At 35.2% G+C, this 22,295-nt stretch overlaps 1 protein-coding gene across 1 annotated transcript in view; it reads left to right on the forward strand.

Moving 5' to 3' along the window:
- The window catches only part of LOC121422565 (fibrillin-1-like), a 100,351-nt gene that overhangs the window by 16,247 nt on the left and 61,809 nt on the right, over window positions 1-22,295 (forward strand). Inside the window, 14 exon segments of the mRNA XM_041617711.1 lie at window positions 91-204; window positions 2,849-2,962; window positions 3,744-3,857; window positions 4,356-4,613; window positions 5,791-5,907; window positions 7,847-7,963; window positions 8,891-9,004; window positions 9,895-10,008; window positions 16,542-16,655; window positions 17,249-17,362; window positions 17,895-18,008; window positions 19,550-19,663; window positions 20,792-20,905; window positions 21,567-21,680. Of these exon segments, the coding sequence (XP_041473645.1) occupies window positions 91-204; window positions 2,849-2,962; window positions 3,744-3,857; window positions 4,356-4,613; window positions 5,791-5,907; window positions 7,847-7,963; window positions 8,891-9,004; window positions 9,895-10,008; window positions 16,542-16,655; window positions 17,249-17,362; window positions 17,895-18,008; window positions 19,550-19,663; window positions 20,792-20,905; window positions 21,567-21,680 (1,746 nt within the window).

Here is a 22,295-nt window from a genome sequence, read left to right on the forward strand (position 1 = left end):
CTTGGCTACCACTTATTCTTTTTGGCTATTCGAGTACCACTGATATCAATCATATCAATACACAATGGATATCTCCATTTTTTTCAACAGACGATGACGATTGTCGAAATAACCCTTGCCTGAATGGAGCTACTTGTATAGATGGAGCGCAGTCTTTCACCTGCATTTGCCCATCAGGGTTTTCCGGAACAACGTGTGCTATGCGTGAGTTGATCAATGTCAGAAGCCTGTTTCATTAAGAACTTACGATTCTAGTAACATTGCCATGGTGGTAACTGTTATGAAAACATGTCTCCAGCAGTCAATCAATAAAAAAGCTTTCCATGGTAATCACCCTTATGGCAAAGTTTAAAGGTTAACTTCACCCCAGAAAAAAGTTAATTTGAATAAAAAGAGAAAAAAACAATCCAGCATAACACTGAATACTTCATCAAAATCAAATGTGAAATATGGAAGCTATGACATTTTAAAGTTTTCTTAACTTTTCAAAATACAGTTACATGCACAAGTCAGTGATATGCAAATTAGAGAGTTGATGATGTCCCCACTCGCTATTTCTTTTGTTTCTTGTTTGAATTATACAATATTTCAATTTTCATAGATTTGACAATTAAGGACCCTCTTGTTTGAACCACAAAATGTTAAACCAATGGTATATAGGCCTGCACATGTTCAGAAAGGAATGAAACTTTGTTTCACATGACAATGAGAGGAGAATTAGAATATTTCATATTCCATGTAATAAAATCCCCCCAAATTAGTGAGTGGATGAGGTCGTCACCCCCCCCCCCATTTGCAAACTGACCAGGATGTGCATATAACTATTTTGTGAAATTTAAGCAAAACTTCAAAACCTCATAGCTTTCTTATTTTACATCCGATTTTGATAAATTTTCACTGTTGTTGCTTGTTGGATTTATCTCTTTATTCAAACCAGCTTTTTATAGGGGTGGACTTGTCCCTTAACCATAATGGTCTGTATGAAACAGGCCCCTGGTTTCTGATAAACAGTTGCTTGTAATTGAAAGTTAAAAAAAAATATTAAGTGTGTGATCCATATTAAATGCCTTTTTTAAGTCTATTAATCTCCATAATACTGGGTTACATACATTACATTTCGAAAATAAAAATGGCATATGTAATAAATGATGAATGAAATTTTGGTGTACTTGTATGCTTCCGTTTATTAATGCCAAGGTATGTGTTTTTTTTTTTTTTAATGATTAGATTTTCAGTCTTAAAGTTTTTTACATTTAATTTGTCAATATTTACTTCATCAAAATCTCTGTGGATAAGTGATAAGTTGTGTTGCTGTTTGAAAATGTGTCCCCCCTACTACTGGGATTCCCGCTTATGCGAGTTTGAAACAATTTTGAAGTCAATATTTTCTTTACCAGAATCTCTTGTTGATTAGTGATTTTTTTTGTCTCACCTGCGAAGCAAAGTGAGACTATAGGCGCCGCTTTTCCGACGGCGGCGGCGGCGGCGTCAACATCAAATCTTAACCTGAGGTTAAGTTTTTGAAATGACATCATAACTTAGAAAGTATATGGACCTAGTTAATAAAACTTGGCCATAAGGTTAATCAAGTATTACTAAACATCCTATTAGAGTTTCATGTCACATGACCAAGGTCAAAGGTCATTTAGGGTCAATGAACTTAGACCATGTTGGAGGAATCAACATCGAAATCTTAACCTGAGGTTAAGTTTTTGAAATGTCATCATAACTTAGAAAATATATGGACCTAGTTCATGAAACTTGGACATAAGGTTAATCAAGTATCAATGAACATCCTGCATGAGTTTCACGTCACATGACCAAGGTCAAAGGTCATTTAGGGTCAATGAACTTTGGACGAATTGGGGATATCTGTTGAATTCCCATCATAACTTTGAAAGTTTATGGATCTGATTCATGAAACTTGGACATAATAGTAATCAAGCATCACTGAACATTTTGTGCAAGTTTCAGGTCACATGATCAAGGTCAAAGGTCATTTAGGGTCAATGAACTTTGGCCGAATTGGGGATATCTGTTGAATTCCCATCATAACTTTGAAAGTTTATGGATCTGATTCATGAAACTTGGACATAATAGTAATCAAGCATCACTGAACATTTTGTGCAAGTTTCAGGTCTCATGATTAAGGTCAAAGGTCATTTAGGGTCAATGAACTTTGGCCGAATCGGGGGTATCTGTTGAATTACCATCATAACTTTGAAAGTTTATTGGTCTAGTTCATTAAACTTGGACATTAGAGTAACCAAGTATCACTGAACATCCTGTGCGTGTTTCAGGTCACATGTCCAAGGTCAAAGGTCAATGAACTTTAGCCGAATTGGGTGTATCTGTTGAATTACCATCATAACTTTGAAAGTTTATGGATCTGATTCATGAAACTTGTACATAAGAGTAATCAAGTATCACTGAACATCCTGTTCCAGTTTCAGGTCACATGATCAAGGTCAAAGGTCATGTAAGGTCAATGAACTTTGGCCATGTTGGGGTTTTTTGTTGAATAACCATCATATCTCTGTAAGTTTATTGGTCTAGTTCTTAAAAAGAGGACATAAGAGTAACCATGTATCACTGAACATCTTGTGCGAGTTAGAGTAGTATGCAAAGTCAGCACTGCTGCTATATTGAACCGCGTGATGCAGGTGAGACGGCCAGAGGCATTCCACTTGTTTAATTATTAAATTATATTTATAAGTTTTAAACATATTTGGCAATATTTTCTTTATCAATTCTATTCATTATGGTTTTTTTTTTTTTTTTAGTCTTAAAATTATGTTGTGAAGTTTTAATTATTTTTGTCAATATTTTCCTGATATCTCATACACAGAATTGGACGCATGTAACCCACCACCTTGTCAGAATGGAGGAACGTGTATCAATCTTTTCCCATCGTTCCAGTGTGTTTGCCCTCCTGGCTTCACTGGAACAAACTGTGAAAGAAGTAGGATATTTCTTTAACATAATACTGTTGTTCATTAGAAGTCAGACAAAGCAATATTTGGAGCGTTGTGGCCCAGTGGATTAGTCTCCGGACTTTGAAACAGAGGGTCGTGGGTTCAAATCCCAGCCATGGCGTAGTTTCCTTCAGCAAGAAATTTATCCACATTGTGCTGCACTCAACCCAGGTGAGGTGAATGGGTACCTGGCAGGAATTTATTCCTTGAAATGCCACCGCGCTGTAAAAAGGCTGCGGGGCTAAAGCCAGGGTAATAATATCCAAGTCCTTTGGAAGCGCATAGAGACGTTATTTATAATGTGTTATGCGCTATACAAGAACTGTCTATTATTATTATTATTATTATTTGAGAGTGATTATCAAATTCATCATAAAATGATATATACATTATTTAGAATAGCAAGTGTTTGAAATGATCAGCTCCACATCAGGATTCCTTTGTGTTTTAATCCTAATTCTCATGAAATATTAAGTGTTATTTGTTGTATTTTTATCCTCCTGCTTCCATCTAACACATAAACTTTGAATTTGATTCAAGTATGCGTAATATGAACCATGATCTAATTATAGATTTTCAAGGTCAAAAGTCAAAGATCATCAAGGTCATTACATACATTGAAATATCTTATCATGATGGCGGAAGAAGCAATTGAGGGATCTTTAAGGGATCTTTAAGCCTTAGCAGATGCATAGTATTCAAAAGGACAATCAATTCTTCTTACATCACAAGTTGCTTGAAGACTTGTTTCCAATTTTCTTTGAACAGATATTGATGAGTGTCTTAGCTTTCCCTGTGCAAATGGAGGAACTTGTAACGATGGTATCAATCAGTACGTGTGTTCATGTACTGCTTCTTTCCAGGGTCCTAGATGCCAAATAGGTGAGTAAAAACTGAGTATACTCTTGGGGGCCCATAGAATAAAGAGTTACAACTATTGCAACTTTGCCATTATGGCAACTATTATGGAAATCTTGATTGTGATTGGCTGTTGATACATGTTCCCTTGGTCGTTGCAAAGTGACATTAGTGTTTACTCTTTATCGAACAGGCCCTTATTTCTTGTTCTTTTTCACCTTTCTCATTTGATTTCTCCTGTTTATATTATTTTGTTATTACTGATACAGCTTTCAATTATTTCAAATGATTGCACTAATACCCACATGCAGTTGTGTTCATGTTTCAGTAACTGAGGGTATGTAATTACACATGAAGTATCAGGATGAAAAGGACTCATCATTATTATTATTATTACTATCATTATCATTGCTATCATTATTACTTGTATCATTTATACAGTATCAATATTTATGTTATCAATGTTATGAATATGACAAGTGTTAATGCTATTTTGATTTTAATCATTGTTTATTCACACAGGAAGAAACATTCCACTTACTTACACCCCAACGACCACTACACTTACTTTTGATTGGCCGGCACAGCCTGGAGTCGTTCAATACAGGATATCTCTCCAAAATCTTGATGGGAGCCCAGCTGCATCTCCCCAAACAATTTTCCAGCCATCTGCAACGTTCTCCGGCCTTGACCCCACCACAACTTACATAGTTTCTCTGGAAACAACTGCAGACGGTGTAGACTACAACCTCAGTCAAGATTTTGGTACAACAGATACACGTGAGTTTCCCGTCTTTGGTAAAGCAGCAGATTTAAAATGAAAAAAAAGAAACTTATATGAATGTTAAAAAGGTTGCAGAATGGATAACTTGGTACATAATAAGATTCCATCTCCCTTTAGTATTGGTTTCTATCATGAGATAGATAGATGTTAGATAAATGGTTTATTAATGAAAATCAAGACATTATCGCGGCTAAGGCCGAATTGCGATGTATTTACAAGGTGATGGTGACACAGAAAATTACAAAATAAATAATACGGATAAAGTATGGTATTGAAACCAATTGTGTTGTGGAATCCTAGAAAGAAATATCAACTGAAAGTTTAGATGAATAAACCTTTATTTACCATTTCAAAACATAGTTCACTTACTATATCGGCTTAGCAAACCTTTAATTGTCAATAGTCATTTCCTTGCAGTCCCAAATATGCTTTGTTTATATCAGTGAGTGAATCGAGCCCATCGTCATTTAGAATTTAGGGAATTGTCACCGAAATGCCCCTTAAAAGGACCTGAGGAGAGTTAAAAATCCCAATGTTATGATAATTAACATCACATTCATCACAAGAGTGATCACTGCCAGAAATTGTCTATGATGGAACTTATTTTGAGTGAGTGCAGCAAGTGAAAGAGAAAAAAAAAATCATTGAATACAAGATTAGCTTAAAAACACTGTAGTGAACTCTAAAGTTTTTAAGATTGCGATGCTGGTTTTGACCATTGTGAAATGATATTCAGCTTAGATTAACCCAGGTGGGTGTTTCACAAAGCTGTTTGTAAGATACGATTGACTTTATGCACAACTGGTGTTCCCTTATTGTATTATGTGATATCCCTTTGTAATTGATTTATGACCTAATAACATGTTCCAGTCGTGCGTAAAGTAGCTCGCAACTTTACAAACAGCTTTATGAAACACCCACCTGTTACACATAAGCTTTTTTTATTTACCGTTCTTCTATCTGTTATGGATTTATCAGGTGGGTGTTTCATAAAACTGTAAGTTCAGAGCGACTTTAAAAATGATTGGTGATCCTTTCTTGTGGTAAATGCTGTATGCCATTGGCGATGGTTTAGCGCATAAGAAAGGTTCACCAGTTCTTAAAGTCGCTCTTAACTTACGAACAGCTTTATGAAACAGCCCCCTGATGGTTTTCTTGCTCTTTTCTTTGCAGCACCATGTGATGTTGCTCGATGTTTCTTTGGAGGTACGTGTCGGGAAGATAACACAGCAACGCGTGGTTATACCTGTGATTGTACAACTGGGTACACTGGTGACAACTGTGAACAAAGTATGTTAAATGTTTATTAATTTATTAATATATTTATTTATTAATTAATCTGTATTTGTGTACTAGTTATTTATTAATCTGTCCATTGATTTATTTATTCATTTTTTGTCTCACCTGCGAAGCAAAGTGAGACTATAGGCGCCGCTTTTCTGACGGCGGCGGCGGCGTCAACATCAAATCTTAACCTGAGGTTAAGTTTTTGAAATGACGTCATAACTTAGAAAGTATATGGACCTAGTAAATAAAACTTGGCCATAAGGTTAATCAAGTATTACTGAACATCCTATTAGAGTTTCATGTCACATGACCAAGGTCAAAGGTCATTTAGGGTCAATGAACTTAGACCATGTTGGAGGAATCAACCTCGAAATCTTAACCTGAGGTTAAGTTTTTGAAATGTCATCATAACTTGGAAAATATATGGACCTAGTTCATGAAACTTAGACATAAGGTTAATCAAGTATCACTGAACATCCTGCATGAGTTTCACGTCACATGACCAAGGTCAAAGGTCATTTAGGGTCAATGAACTTTGGCCGAATTGGGGATATCTGTTGAATTCCCATCATAACTTTGAAAGTTTATGGATCTGATTCATGAAACTTAGACATAATAGTAATCAAGCATCACTGAAAATTTTTGTGCAAGTTTCAGGTCTCATGATTAAGGTCAAAGGTCATATAGGGTCAATGAACTTTGGCCGAATCGGGGGTATCTGTTGAATTACCATCATAACTTTGAAAGTTTATTGGTCTAGTTCATTAAACTTGGACATTAGAGTAATCAAGTATCACTGAACATCCTGTGCGCATTTCAGGTCACATGACCAAGGTCAAAGGTCAATGAACTTTGGCCAAATTGGGTGTATCTGTTGAATTACCATCATAACTTTGAAAGTTTATGGATCTGATTCATGAAACTTGTACATAAGAGTAATCAAGTATCACTGAACATCCTGTTCGAGTTTCAGGTCACATGATCAAGGTCAAAGGTCATGTAAGGTCAATGAACTTTGGCCATGTTGGGGTTTTTTGTTGAGTAACCATCATATCTCTGTAAGTTTATTGGTCTAGTTCATAAAAAGTGGACATAAGAGTAAACATGTATCACTGAACATCTTGTGCGAGTTAGAGTAGTATTCAAATTCAGCACTGCTGCTATATTGAACCGCGTGATGCAGGTGAGACAGCCAGAGGCAGAGGCATTCCACTTGTTTATTGATTTGGTCATTCTTTTATTGATTGATTTATTTATTGATTGATTTATTTATTTATTGATTGATTGATTTATTGATTTAGTTATTGATTGATTGATTTATTATTTCACGTGTGTTCACATTATTCACAATCACATACATGAGAATACAGTCCTCACTCCATAAAGAAAACATTGCATGTGAATATAAATATTGCACATTAATAGAACACACACTCGTATTACATTACACCAGGTATGACATAACAGGTACAAGTTAAAAAATACATGTATCAAAATAACTGAACACATTAGACCATGAAAGCCAAGATGACTCGTTTTTATTGGACTCTTGCTCGAAGTATTTTATAGCATCAAGCTTCATTTAAGTTGCTTTAACATAGTCTATCATATGTGTGCACATTCATGGCATTTGATTTTAATAATAACAATAATTGATATTTAGACGCGCTGAAAATAAAAAGTACCGTAGCGTGTACAATGTATGAATAATAATCAAACAATTGCAATAATAACCACAATTGGTCATTCAAGATAAAAAGGGAAATTGATTATTGAGGAAAAATGTAAATGTATGTCTTAAGGGAAGATTTGGAACCAAGAATACTGGAAGCATTCCTTATTGGAAGAGATTTTGCTTCTGTTATTGGTTTGTTGGGGGATTATATTTTCAATTACAGATATAAAACAAATAATAAAACTAACCTCATTCTTTGTCTAATAGATATCAATGAGTGCTTAGTGACTGTTAACCTATGTGGGACTGGGAGATGCTTTGACACCTTTGGCTCTTTTATGTGTATATGTGACCCGGGCTTCCAAGGCACACGGTGTGAACAGGGTGAGTATATGATATCAGATATATGTTTCCTTGACATAATTTCTATGTGAGTAACTACTTGTATATTTGTATATGCGATGCTGGCTTCCAAGGTACACGGTGTGAACAGGGTGAGTATATGATAGATATCAAATATGTTTCCTTTAAATTATTTATATGTGAGTAACTACTTGTATATTTGTATATGTGATGCTGGCTTTCAAGGTACACGGTGTGAACAGGGTGAGTATATGATATCAGATATATGTTTCCTTTATATTATTTATGTGTGAGTAATTACATGTATATTTATATTCAAATTCAAATTTATTTATTTCACTTCCATCAAACAAAAATAAATTGTATACCATATATAAACATAAATATTTGTAGCTGTTGCAGAAAAATTTAATGATGCATATGTTGTGAAAAAACAATAAGACAATTTGGGCAACACATTGTATAGGTTTTAAATATGTATACTATTTTACAATAGAAATTAAATTAAGATGGAAATGGAAATATGGATGGAAATATATCCATGCTGGCTTCCAATTCACACAGTGTGGACAGGGTGAGTGTACAGGCGTTTTTCGGATTTCCGCTTTTTAAAGAATAATGTTGGAAAAATAAATCTGCTTAGAGTACACAATTTAAATCAATTTAAACAAAGATGATCACCAGAACCTCCAAATTACAAAGTGATTAAATCATCAAGTTCACTGATTTTCACATGCACTTTTGCAAATGTTTTAATGCTAGAGACATTCTCTATTAATCTCTAATCCATTTCCAAAACATCAAATTTGAGAAGGAAAAAATTCTATATCACAATGTAATGAAAATATTACATTGACAATTATGAAGAATAAAAAAAAGGGATGAAGTAGGCCTACAAAATGATATTTAGTCCCACAAACATGTTTAATATGGTGTTTTGTTTTGCAGATATTAACGAGTGCCTAAGCAATCCTTGTCAGAATGGAGGCATTTGTGATGATGAACCGAACCGATATGTATGTCGATGTCCGCCAGGATTTACTGGGATTAACTGTCAAACTGGTAAGTAGATCTGTCTTTAGTGACTGAAAAACCTCCTACTGCTAGTCACCACTGTTGTAAATGGTTAATGCCAGTGAAATGAAATTCCTAGTAATGGTTAATCATACGTGGAAATGAGATTTTAAAATTAGACTTATTCATAATTCACTTGTCAAAAATGTTTCTCAGACAGTATAACAACAGTATTGTAATTCTGAATATTATATTTTATCAGGGAACATTTTTGTTTTTTATACCAAATTTGATAAGCATTTGGTCATAGAAGAAACTGCTACACAAAAGAAGTTTGTGTAGCAGCCTTAAAATATTGTGGAGCAAATCGCTATGCCATCCCAGGAAAATTATTCCTGGTCATCATTATCATTGTCAGGATCATCATGGTTAGTATCGTGGTATTGATATTAGTATCATTTGAATGCTATCTTGAATACTATTGTGCTTTTTGTAACTAAATGAGTTCTTAGTTTTGAGAGTTTTCTACAAACAGTAATAATAGCACTATACATTTAGTTCTCCTTCCTGTTAAATCTAGCAATATCAAAGTCTGCAATGTATCTTAAAATCAATTATTTAAAAAATGAAATAATTTTTTATATGATTAAGATGAAATTCAACCTTTCCTTTTTATTGTGTGTGGGTGCATGGTGGTCTAGTGGTTCTGACTCTTGCCTTTCAAAAGAGGGTTGTGGGTTTGAATCCTAGCCATGACGTGTTTTCCTTCAGGAAGAAATTTATCTACACTGTGCTGCACTCGACCCAGGTGAGGTGAATGATTACCCGGCAGGATTAATTCTGGGTAATAATAACAATGCACCTCTGAATAGATTATTTCTAGATTGCTGGTGCTATTTAAATGCCTATTATTATTATTATTTATTCTTGCATTTCAGCGATAGATAACTGCGCAAGTGGACCCTGCAACAATGGTGGCTCATGCATCAATGGTTTTACTTCATTTTTCTGTGCTTGTCCAACCGGATATACCGACTCACGATGTGAAACAAGTAAAGGATTTCTCTACTTTCTACAACATGTTTGATGTAGTAAACTAGAGATAAATAATGAAAAAAGCCTCAATACTGTATAAGCTGTTATTTTCGCATACATAATTTTTCAAGAATCGCGGTGTTCCCGACATTTTGGGTTGTTAAATTCATGATCGGAAGATGTACAAAACATTTCCACAGCATTTCAAAGAACAAAACTAGTGCAAATCTATACTTCTCAAGGTCTGTGTGTGTGTATTAAAGTTTTGTCAGACGTGTATCAATCAGATATGATTATTTACGTCTGGGACCGACCTTTAACGTCACCATCCGAAAGACGTGGCCAGGGCTCGAACCTCTGCATCAATTTGTAACTTCCCCACAGCTTGGATTACAGGCGCACGCCACAACGCCCATTTCAGTGTCAATGCTCATGTGTATTTTGTACATAAATATGTCCCTGTAAAAACAGTTACAAACTGTGGAAAAAGGTGGCTTAAATTTCACTTTTTTACCTTTAGATCTGAAAATTCATCATGCCACAATTTGATCTGTAATCTATGGGGTTAAACAATCTTTGGAATTTGTGTTTTATTCGATTCATTTCTCAAAAAGTTGGTAAAAGTGCAAAAATGTGGAATTTTGTTAACAGAATCTTCACCTGTAAAAGCTCTGGTCATGTGACTTATGAATATTAATGAGTATGCAAATAGCTGCCATACGTGTGTACAGAGTCAATCAGATGACTATAAAATCAAATTATTTCATGGAAAATACATTTTAATATTACAGTGAGTGTATAAATATTGATAAAATAATTTTAGAAATTAGTTTAGGCTCTGATTTTGTTTGAGAAATAAAAAAAAAAGTGAAATTCTAGCTAACTTTTCGAATCACTAATTGTACTTTCTAAGCCTTATTTTTTGTACATATAGAGGGGCATATCTCCATTTCTCACTATCAGAATCAATCTCAAAGTTAAGCCCCATTCATGTGGCGAATGAACTCAAATCTAAAATTGGGGAACCTAAGGAAATAAAAAAAAATCCTCATAAAATGCAAATACGAAAGGCAAAAGAAAAGGGCCTTAAATCTAGATACCCTTGACAACATGTATTTAAAAGCATTTATTTGGATGAAAAAAACGCCAGAAAAGGGTGTAATCACAGCAATCACTCAATCCGTCACACACAAGGAGCTCCTTGATGAGCTTAAAAAGAATTAAAAAAAGGGTAAACGGCGAACTCATAGACACCACCGCCATTATTTTGTCATTCAAGCAGGGCGAAGCGCTGCCAAAAACTATCCACATTGGATACATGACTAAAAAAGTCACTAAATATGTACCACCCGTACAAAGGTGCCAAAACTGCCAAGGTTTTGGTCACCTTAAACAAACCTGTAGATTTAAAACAAGATGTGTCAGGTGTGGGGGAAATCATACCCACGAAAACTAAAAAAAAAGACGACCCCTTCTGCCTAAGGTGCGGAAAGCACCATAGCGCAGCCTATCAGGGGTGCGAAGCTTACAAAAAAAGCAAAACATGTGCAAATGTAAGTACACAGAAAACCTTATTCTGAAGCACTCAAAAGAGTAAATTCTTTTCCCCAAAAGCAAAAAATTACAAACGGCATAAGCTATGCCAATGCAGTTCAAACGGGAGGTAAAGCTCCCTCAAAACCTACGCATCTTCAAACAATGCCTGCGCATACAAAAGTTAATCCTCACACTAAAGTCTTTGTTCAAACTACTACTCCCGCACAATCTCATACCCCAATCTCTACAGGGCCCAGTAACTCCCCTGTACGTTCCACTGCATCACAACAAAACAACACCGCCGAAATAAATAATGCACAGACAATGCCAGTGCAAATCCAAAAACCAATCCAACAATCAGGTAACAATATGCCTCAACTTCAGCCTTTAGGCTTTAACCAACTTATCGCATTTTTAGCCTTCATAATAAATAATCTAGACGGTAACAACACCAAAAGTAACCGCATCAAATTGGTGGTGGATGCGGCGAGCAAATGCTTCGGCTATACAGCGGAAGCAGAAGCTAATCACGCCATGCTTGTGGCGGATAGCTAAGCGCGCTGTTAATCTTGCAGTGGAACGCCCAGGGTATTTACATCAAAGGTCCTGAACTAAGACAACTACTGCACGAACAAAAAAATAAACCTGATCTTTTGTGCATACAAGAAACATGGTTAGGTGTTAGGGTAGTAGATTTTGACATAGAAGGGTACACCCCACTACTTAAAAAAAGAATTGGGCAAAATAGGGGTGGGTGCGCCTTTTACGTTAGGGACAGTATAATTCACCTCCCACTATATACTCCTCCAGATGAAGAATACCAAAAAGTAAAAATAACGATTGGATCCTCTTCTTACACACTTATCAACTTTTATAATCCAAAATCTATGAGGGTTGACCATCTTGACTCAATTTTATGTGATAGCGATCAAAATGTAATAATATACAGGGATTTTAACAGTCACAACCCATTATGGGGGAGTGCAAACCGGGATCAAAATGGTAAAATTGTTGAAAATTTCATCTTCAATAATAACCTAGTATTACTAAATGATGGGAGTTATACCCGAACTGACCCCGGGACCGGCAAATTATCTTGCCTTTACTTAACAATGGTTTCAGATACACTTGCTGCTAGGAGCCAGTGGGAGGTGATGAGTACTACATTAGGCAGTGACCATTTTGCAATCCAAATTAAAATTAATATAAGCGAGAGGAATGTCCCTTTTCAAAATTTGCAACCCCAAAACCGTTCATGGGCTATTCATAAAACAAATTGGGAAATTTACAAAAAAGAATTGAACAATATCAATCAAAGCCAAATATTCACAGGTTCTACCCAAGATTCATATAACATTTTATAGAAAAAATAGAAAATGCAATTGAACTATCTACTCCTGAACTAATCCTAGAAAATTATCTCGCCCACCAAACCCATGGTGGACCAAAGAATGCAATGATGCCATTAGAAATCGAAACAGGGCCAACCGTAAATTTCGCGAAACTTTGCAATTTTCATTTTCATTAACCTCGGTCTTGTGCAAAAATATGGAAAGAATGATAACCAAAAGGCTACTTTGGCTAAACGAAAAAAAATACAATCTAATATCACCTCTTCAATCTGGTTTTACTCCAAATAGAAGTGTTTTCGATAATTTAACAAGATTCGACACAGATGTCCACAAATCATTTATGAATCACGATTTTGTTATAGCGGTTTTCCTTGACCTTGAGAAGGCTTTTGACAATATTGACCACAAAATTCTGATATTGAAATTATGAACGTTTGGTTTCTCTGGTCATATCCTTGATTGGATAACCGAATTTATCAAAGGTCGAACTTACAGAGTAAGGGTCAATAATTTCATTTCACATCGAAAGGAAATAACAAAAGGGCTCCCCAAGGGGGAGTCATAAGTCCTTTCTTGTTCAATCTTTATATCAATGATCTAGCGCACTCATGCATTTATTTGAATGTAGCTATTTTTGCAGATGACATTGCGTTATGGTATAGATGCCGAAACCTTAAAATTGCAACCAAAAAAGTCCAAACAGATATTGATTCCATTGCAGAAGGTACAAGCAAAATTAAACTTAAATTATCTGCTACCAAAACCGAAATCATCATTTTCACTAAAAAAACGAAAAATGCTTCCACTGATGTCTATATTGGAGACGATAAAATAGAAGTTGTATCGAATCTTAAATTTTTAGGTTTAACCTTTGATTCTGAGCTTACGTGGAAATACCACATCAGTGACCTAATTAGATGCAAAAAAAGAATTGACATATTAAGATGTATTACTGGCACCCATTGGGGAGAGGATACCAAAACGCTCCTGATTTGGTACCGAGCTCTCATTAGACCTCTGTTGGACTTTAGTTGCTTTTTATTTGATTCGGCTCCTCAAATGGCATTAACAAATCAGTTTACTGATACAACAAATTTGGGCGTTCAGAAAAGAACCTTTACTTAATGCCTTTTGTAGACAACATGAAATAATTATCCATCGATTGCGTACAGGTTGGATTAGAACAGCCTATTTTCTATTCAAAATCCATAGGCATCCAAATGGCCTTTGTGATATTTGTAAAACCAATGATGATGCGGAGCACTATGTCCTCCATTGTAGAAAATACCAAAATGCTAGAACCAATTTCTTGCAAAAAGATCCAAATATACCAATATCTCTATCTACATTATTTGAAAGCGAAAAGGGTCAGTCGTCTCTTATACATTTTGTAAGGGCGACTGGATTAATAAATGACTTGTAATCCAAAAGTAAATCAAAGAAAATTGACTTCTTCGAATCTGACCGGTTGTTATCTATACCACATGTTATCTCAACAACCTTGATTATAACTTTTAGAAAGTTAATACTTTTAAATAAGTTAAGGCTTCCTCTCGCTAGGAGTACAAGTGTGAGAAAGTATAATGGGGGTGGAACGTGGAGGTCTAGCATGGAAGATGCGTACTAAGATAAACACAATAGAAACGCTGTTTAATTTTTAATTTTTAACAGCGTTTTTACGGTGAGGGGTTTGATAGTCACGTAACGGAAGTGTACATGAGAAACAAAGTGGGTTTAATGTCCTGACTAAACTAAGTTATTGATAGAATATATTAAAATCAATAAGCGTTAAAGAGTAAATATTAAATTTACAACTAAAAACATAACAATTTGTAAAAGTTGGTACGATTCAAGGTAGGGTTTAAGCGTTCATAATAATAAAAAATAAATACAAAGCACAAAATACAAAAAAAAATAGTTAAAGTTACTAACAATTCCCATCTCCCTCTCCTTCAACCTTTAACAAAGACTTCCAATAAACTCATATAGCAAGTTTTAAAATCAATCTAAAATGATAATGATACTTATGCGCGAAAAGTGTATACTTTTCGCTGGGGCCAAAATGCCCATCAAATTCTGCTCTCATCCAGGCACAAAATGCCAACCAAATTTGCCATCTAAGCAGGTAAAAATTACTTAACCAAATCGGGCTTCTCAAAGACACAAAAAGCCATCAAAATGTACGGGCAAAATTCACAATAATCATTGATCTTACTAGGCAGTTACGCTCCAAACAAAATTTTGCTTACTAGCGTCACGACGTGACGGAATATGTTAAAATGTGAAATAAACATCACCCCAAATTTCATATTATATCACACTTTGCTAGACTTATTCACTGGGGGTTTGCAAAAGTCTCTCAGTTTTTCCAGAGTAATTTTGGTCACAATCTCTGTTTTTTCACCTGGATTGACTTGTCGCAACAAAATAATGAAAATTGAATTGAAAAATGATAGTACCTTATAAGACAAATAAATAAGACTTATTATAACACCATGACAATAAATGGTGCATGAAATAAGACCATGAAAACATAAATGGTGCATCAAAATCAATATAATGATAATAATAGCGGTATTTATAAAGCGCCTTTTGCCTGAGGATACAAAGCGCTGCTATTATTACCCCGGCTTTAGCTCGAGCTGCCATCACCGGCGCTCGGTGCATGCAAGGAATTAATCCTGCCGGGTACCCATTCACCTCACCTGGGTCGAGTGCAGCACATTGCGGATAAATTTCTTGCTGAAGGAAAACATGCCATGGTTAGGATTCGAACACATGACCCTCTGTTTGAAAGGCGAGAGTCAGAACCACTAGACCACGACGCACCCGCTGATTTGATTAATGGGGCATAGATTTCAAAACTGGCACAAAAGCCAATCAAATTTTATTTTTTCAGGCATTAAAGCAAAATTAAAAGTTAAGTTATTAGCTGGCACAAATAGTCAAATTGACTTACGTGCCAATAAAAATAAAATGATAGATTTCTCACTGCATAAGATGTTTTCAATAGCAAAGCTTTGTTGATGGGGACATTGGCACTGACTAAGAAATGTGTCAATATTTTGTTGTTAAATTCGCGGCCTATCGCAATTCGCGAAATCCGCGAAAAAAAAAACCCCGCGAAAATAACAGCTTGTACAGTATTTCAATTTGCTTGCATGAATGCTATTCTTCTCGTCAACACTGAAAACAACATTTCTTTTTAATTAAAAAGAATGGTTGAAATTGAGAATGAGAGATATGTATTATTTTGATAATCATTTTGTATCTTAGCAATTGAAGTGAAAATAAATTTAGTGACTTGTGAAATTAAATACTGATTAATTGATTGAAAGATTAGATTGAAGGGTATCCTATGTTACATCATATGATCTTGCAGCCTAGATACTAAGTTACAATATTTGCATTATAAAACAATGATGGTAGTTCACGCAATTTTTATTCAAGATAATTTCTATTTCAAAAGAGTAGTTAAAGAAGTAACGACACATCAATTATGGTTGTTGCAGTGGGTAATTGATTGAGAAACATTGACTTCTGATATACTGTATGTAAATGAACAGTCAGACATTCACTAAAGTAGACAAATTAGAGGTTTAATCATATCACTCGGCAGAAAATATGGAAATTTAACATCATCTCTAATATTTACTTTGTAGACATTAATGAGTGCTTTAGCCAACCATGTCTGAACGGTGGAACCTGTATTGATGGAATTGCTAGCTTCACTTGCTCGTGTGCACAAGGTTTTGAAGGAACTAATTGCGAAAACAGTAAGTATCATTAACGAAATATATTAATGAATATGATGTATGATCAATGTGAGTCTTTATTGCAATGATGTGTTGGATTAAAAATGATGAATGTACACATTTTTACAAATGTTGAGGCACTGTGGACATAATCATAACTGCAAGTGAAATCATGAAAAATTTAGAAAAAAAAATTTAAGAAAGAATAAATCTCTCGTAATAAAAAGAAATACAAAAAAAAGTGCTGAACAATGATATGCATATGATGTACTTACAAAAAAAATTTGAAATAGAAAATCATGGTGGGGGCGTTGCCGTCTAGTGATTAAGATTCTCGTCTTTCAATCAGTGTGACATGGGTTTGATTCCCAGCCATGGCGTGTTTTCCTTCAGCAAGAAATTTGACCCAGGCGAGGTGAATAGGTATCCGTTAGGGAGATATCGCTCGAATGCTAGACCACCGGATCAGGGTAGCTGTACTAAAGTCGGGGTAATAATTACATAATCATGATGCAGAGTCCACTGGGAGAACAGTTTTCAGAACTGAAGTGGCTACCCTGGGTAAAATATGACATTCCTTTTATAATTATTATATATAATCTTCTCTCTGTCAGGAATAAGTGCTTGCCTAAGCTTTCCTTGTGTGAATGGTGGATCATGTACGGATGTTGCTACAGGGTATTTCTGTTCATGTGTCCCTGGATTTGCAGGAACTAACTGTGAAAATGGTAAGCTATCCCCTATGTGAATGAATATACTGAACAAGAAATTTGTAAAATTTAACCGTGCTATTTACTATCACAGTGAAGTAAAGCTGTAGAGGAGTAGATATATAAAACAAAAAAAATAATAAAATTTTAGTCTCGCCGGCCTAGCAGAAGCGAGATATTGGCACTGTTTTTGTAGGGGCTTCATTATGTGCCATAGAATCGAATGTAGTGTACTATTATTGATATGCAATGATAAGCATCTTCTGACATGGCTGTGTACCGTAAGGGCAAGTTTATAAAGGGGCATCAAACAGTTGGGATATTGAATTCACTACAATTTTTTCTCACTAAATTTTTCTCAACTAAGAGCAATCGTAACACGGTATAAATTTGTGAAAAAATATAATCACGTTTCCATGTACATAGAGTATATAAAAATAGGCAAAAATATTGATTTACTTGACTTTTCCAGCTGTATACCCTCTACAAACCATGTCTAGGCAAAACCTGGAATAAATTAGTGTTCCTTTCCTTTATTTTTCAATTACAGATATCGACGAGTGTGCTTCAAATCCATGCTTGAACGGAGGGATATGCTCTAACCTACTCAATCAGTTTACCTGTACTTGCCAAGGTCTATTCACTGGCCTACGATGTGAAACCCGTACGTATCAAATTCAAATACATAATCATATGCTTGCATTTACAAAAGAGTAGGCGTAGGCGTACTTCATTACATCCCCCTCACTTAATCCATGAAACTGCTCAGTTGAAGGTCAGGGTAACTCTAGGTGATTCTATTGGTAAAATTTCACCCTGCATATGCACTGAGAAACTCCTGGGCCCCGTCTTACAAAGAGTTGCGATTGATCCAATCAATCACAACTATGGACGGCCAGCAACATCAACATCTATTATGCATATTTGTTCCATAATTTATTCATGATTTATATTCATGCATTTATTGTTTTCTTGAAAATTCACTGCTTCTCTTTGTTTACAAAGGACATTGTGGAAATTTCCTTTAGAAAAAAATATGGCACTGATGGATTTCCATAGAATTAGGATTGATTTGATCAATCGATTGATCAAATCAATCCTAACTTTTTTTCAGATGGGGCCTTGGTCAGGCATTATGCTCATGAAAATATTTTTGAAAAATTTAATAAAGAGCAAACTTGTTGCTTTATGAGGCACTTTGTAAGTCAAACTAGAGTCTTTAATACAACAAAGTAAAAAAAGTAATAAATACAGGCAAAAATTTCAAGGAAATGCCAGGCAATTTTCCTTACAGAGTCATATTATCAATGACAGATCTTGGTTTGATTGGGATAAATCAGAATTATGCCCCCCTGCCCCAGTATCATGCACATATTGACCTGATATTGTCAGTAGAACTGTACTCGAGTTTTATTTTATGAAATCTTTAGGGTAAATGCCAGTTGTGGTAACAATATCAAAATGAGTTCGTACAGAATCCAATGGAATGGCCACCAAAGTGTCTGTTTGTGTAAATAAACAAAATGTGCCAAAGGATTCTGGAAGAAATTGTGCATTTGCTAATAAATTAGCAGATAATTACAGGATTCGGGTCAAGCGTCGGGCCGACATTCAAAGCAATAATAATACACTGTCCCAAGGGCGCTAATCTGTGTCGGTGATCTTCAGTGTGAGCATTTTTCAGTGTAGATTTCAAGATTTTGCAAAGTTCAGTTTATATAACTGTAGCAGATCTAGATCCTCGATGATATACTGACAATTAAGCCTGGTTTTACAGACTTTCTCATGAAATCAGTGTTTGCTGCAACTACTGGCATTTCTCCTAAAATCTTTGCACGAATTGTTGTTTATTATTATTCATGATAACTCTCTTATGTTCGTATATACATCGAGGTTTCTTATGATCTGCATTTCACCTGTATTAAATCAATAGATGTAGACCTAGATACTTGTATAAGTTTACCTTATTAAAATAGAGGGAGCTGTATCAACATTGTGAATGGGTATTTATGCGGCTGTCTTCCAGGCTTTACTGGTGAAAATGTGAAACATTTGCAAATAAAAAGTCATGATGTCGGAGCTATACGCTTGTTTAGTCATAGATTTCTGTCAATATGATGCAAATTGTTGATTATTTTGCATGAGCAGTCTAATATGTATTCATATGGGTTTTCTAATGATCTGCACTTTGTATTAAATCAACAGAGGTGGATACTTGCATAAGTTTTCCCTGTCAAAATGGAGGGAGCTGTATCAACATTGCGAATGGGTATTTATGCAACTGTCTTCCAGGCTTTACTGGTGTAAGATGTGAAAATGGTAAGATTGGTCACCCTATAAGATAATCATTCTTATTGATTTAATATAGAGATTATCATCAGTTCTCTTTACCCAGGGCCATGTCAACAAATAATACTAAAGAACTAGTAACCATAGTACTAATTAAAAGTTTCTCCTTAAATGAAATAGCATAGCTTTTTAACCAAGGGTTTTGGGTAGAATTACTGATTATATAGAGAAATATATGAACTTGCTGACTTCTGTGTAAAAATTAAATAGATTTATCTAGTTGTGCATGAATGAGTATACCTTAAACACAGGAATATTGCTTTTTAAAGTTTGCAGTAGACATTTTATGCCATATTTAGTGCAATTTCAATGCATCCCTTTTTGTCTTGCCTGCACAGTAAAGCGAGACAATAAGCGCCGCTTTTCTGACAGCGGTAGTGTCGTCAACATTGAAATCTTAACCAAACGTTTTTTAAATGTCATAACTTAGTTCATGAGACTTAAACATAAGGGTATTCAGGTATTACTAAACACCCTGCCCGAGTTTCACGTCAATTGATCAAGGTCAAAGGTCATTTAGGGTCAATTAACTTAGACAATGTTGGGGGAATTAATATCAAAATCTTAACCAAGGTTAAGTTTTTGAAATGTCATACAGACCTAGTTCATGAAACATAGACATAAGGGTAATGGTGTATCACTGAAGATCCTGCCTGAGTGTCAGGTCACATGGCAAAGGTCACTTAGGGTCAACAAACTTTGGCCATTGTATCGAATCGCGTAATGCAGGCGAAACTGCCAGAGGCATTCCACTTGTTTATTTTAATTTGTACTCAGCCATGATATCAAATTTACCTCTTTGATTTCTACCTGAATGCCCACATGCTATGTAAGCTAATTCTGAATATGTACAATGCTATTGAGTTGGTAATTATACCCACTCCTCCCCCCCCCTTTTCGAAAAACTAAAAAAAAAACTATATAAACCTGATAAAGTATATGTAGTACCATTCAAAATTAAACTCTGTTGTGAATGATGTTTAGACATGATTTGAATAAAATTAAAGTATTGCTATTTGTTTGGAAAGTTTGTTTCTGTTTTAGATAGCAATGGGTAAAGTAATACTCTATGGTTCATTTGTTTGTTTACTCTTTCAGATATCAATGAGTGTATTAGCAATCCTTGTGTTAATCAAGGTACTTGTATCAATCAAGTTAGCCGATTTTTGTGCCAGTGCCCAGATGGATATGACGGAACACGATGTGAAAATAGTAAGTTTGACTTGGACGATAGGACAGACATCCAGTATATACATATACTTGTCTCAACTTTGATCTCAATACAACTGGCACCAGTCACCCACAATGTATTTTTGAAATGTAAAAGCTTCCCCTTTTTGACGATTTGAGGTTACATATTTTACATTGTGACCATGGGCGGAAATCCCAGGGGGATGTGTCCCACTAACCCAAATAGTATGGGGGACAATATCAAATGTCCCCCTACTATTTTTGGTCTTCTATGATGAAAAGAAAAACATCATTCAAAATTGATATGAAGCATATATTTTGGACGAGATGACCATACATTTGGGGTGATAGGCTTTTTTTTTTGCTTGTCAAATTTATTTTGGTCGAAATGACCCGACATTTCCAGCACTTGGTCCCCCTACCTTTGGGGAGAGATTTCCGCCCTTGATTGTGACAATCAATGAATATTTTTGTCATCCTGCACATACTCAGATTGGCGGTGGTCACGGTGTGAAAGACCATCAGTCTCGGCCAGAATAGGATGTGATATCAAAATTCCTCTATCTGCAGGGAACACACTAGAATAATGTCTGTAAGAATTTTATCATCATGAATATTCATAGCATGAATCGATAACAAATCAGCTAAATTTACTTGTACCTTTTTTTTTCTCTTATAACAGATATCGATGAGTGTTTGTCAAATCCTTGTTTTAATGGGGGAACATGCTTGGACCAGGTTGCTAGCTACAGGTGTATTTGTACAGCAGCATTTACTGGGACTCGATGCACACAAAGTGAGTTGGAAAACAAATCCTTATTGCTTGATTTAAGTCTACTTTTACTAAAAACTTGTGATTTAGTAGATACTATTTTTACAAGTGGCATACCTGGAAAACCTTGTCAGGTGGGCTTTGAATTTTCCCCAAAATATTCTGACAACTGAAAAAAAAGTGAATGGTCACTGCCATTTCCAGAAGCAACTTGCTGTAAAATAAATACTGACTGGGGAATGGTTTCTTCTAGTGAATAATGGAATCAGCATCATTTATTATGTTTGGCACCCCTCCCCCCATAATCAACAATATCATTTCCTATGTACAGTCTTAGTTAAGAACAAACCAAACATAGACATGGATAATTATGTAATGCACATGCAAATAACATTGTGGTAGGTTTTTGTGCACTCAAGACACTATCATTCTGAATACAAAAAATTTAAACAATGTAGGAAACGACCCTATGATATGGCTCTAATGATAGTTTCAGCTAATGCCATTTGAGGACAATTGGATTTCCTAATGTAGTTTAGGCCTACAGTGAATAGAAGATTTTGGTATAAAATACAGATTGTAAATTTGGTTTTTGTTTTGGGGCATTCCACCATAAGTTGGAAGATTCTTAACATAGTT

The sequence above is a fragment of the Lytechinus variegatus genome, chromosome 10 (assembly GCF_018143015.1).
Source record: "Lytechinus variegatus isolate NC3 chromosome 10, Lvar_3.0, whole genome shotgun sequence".
NCBI lineage: Eukaryota > Metazoa > Echinodermata > Echinoidea > Temnopleuroida > Toxopneustidae > Lytechinus > Lytechinus variegatus.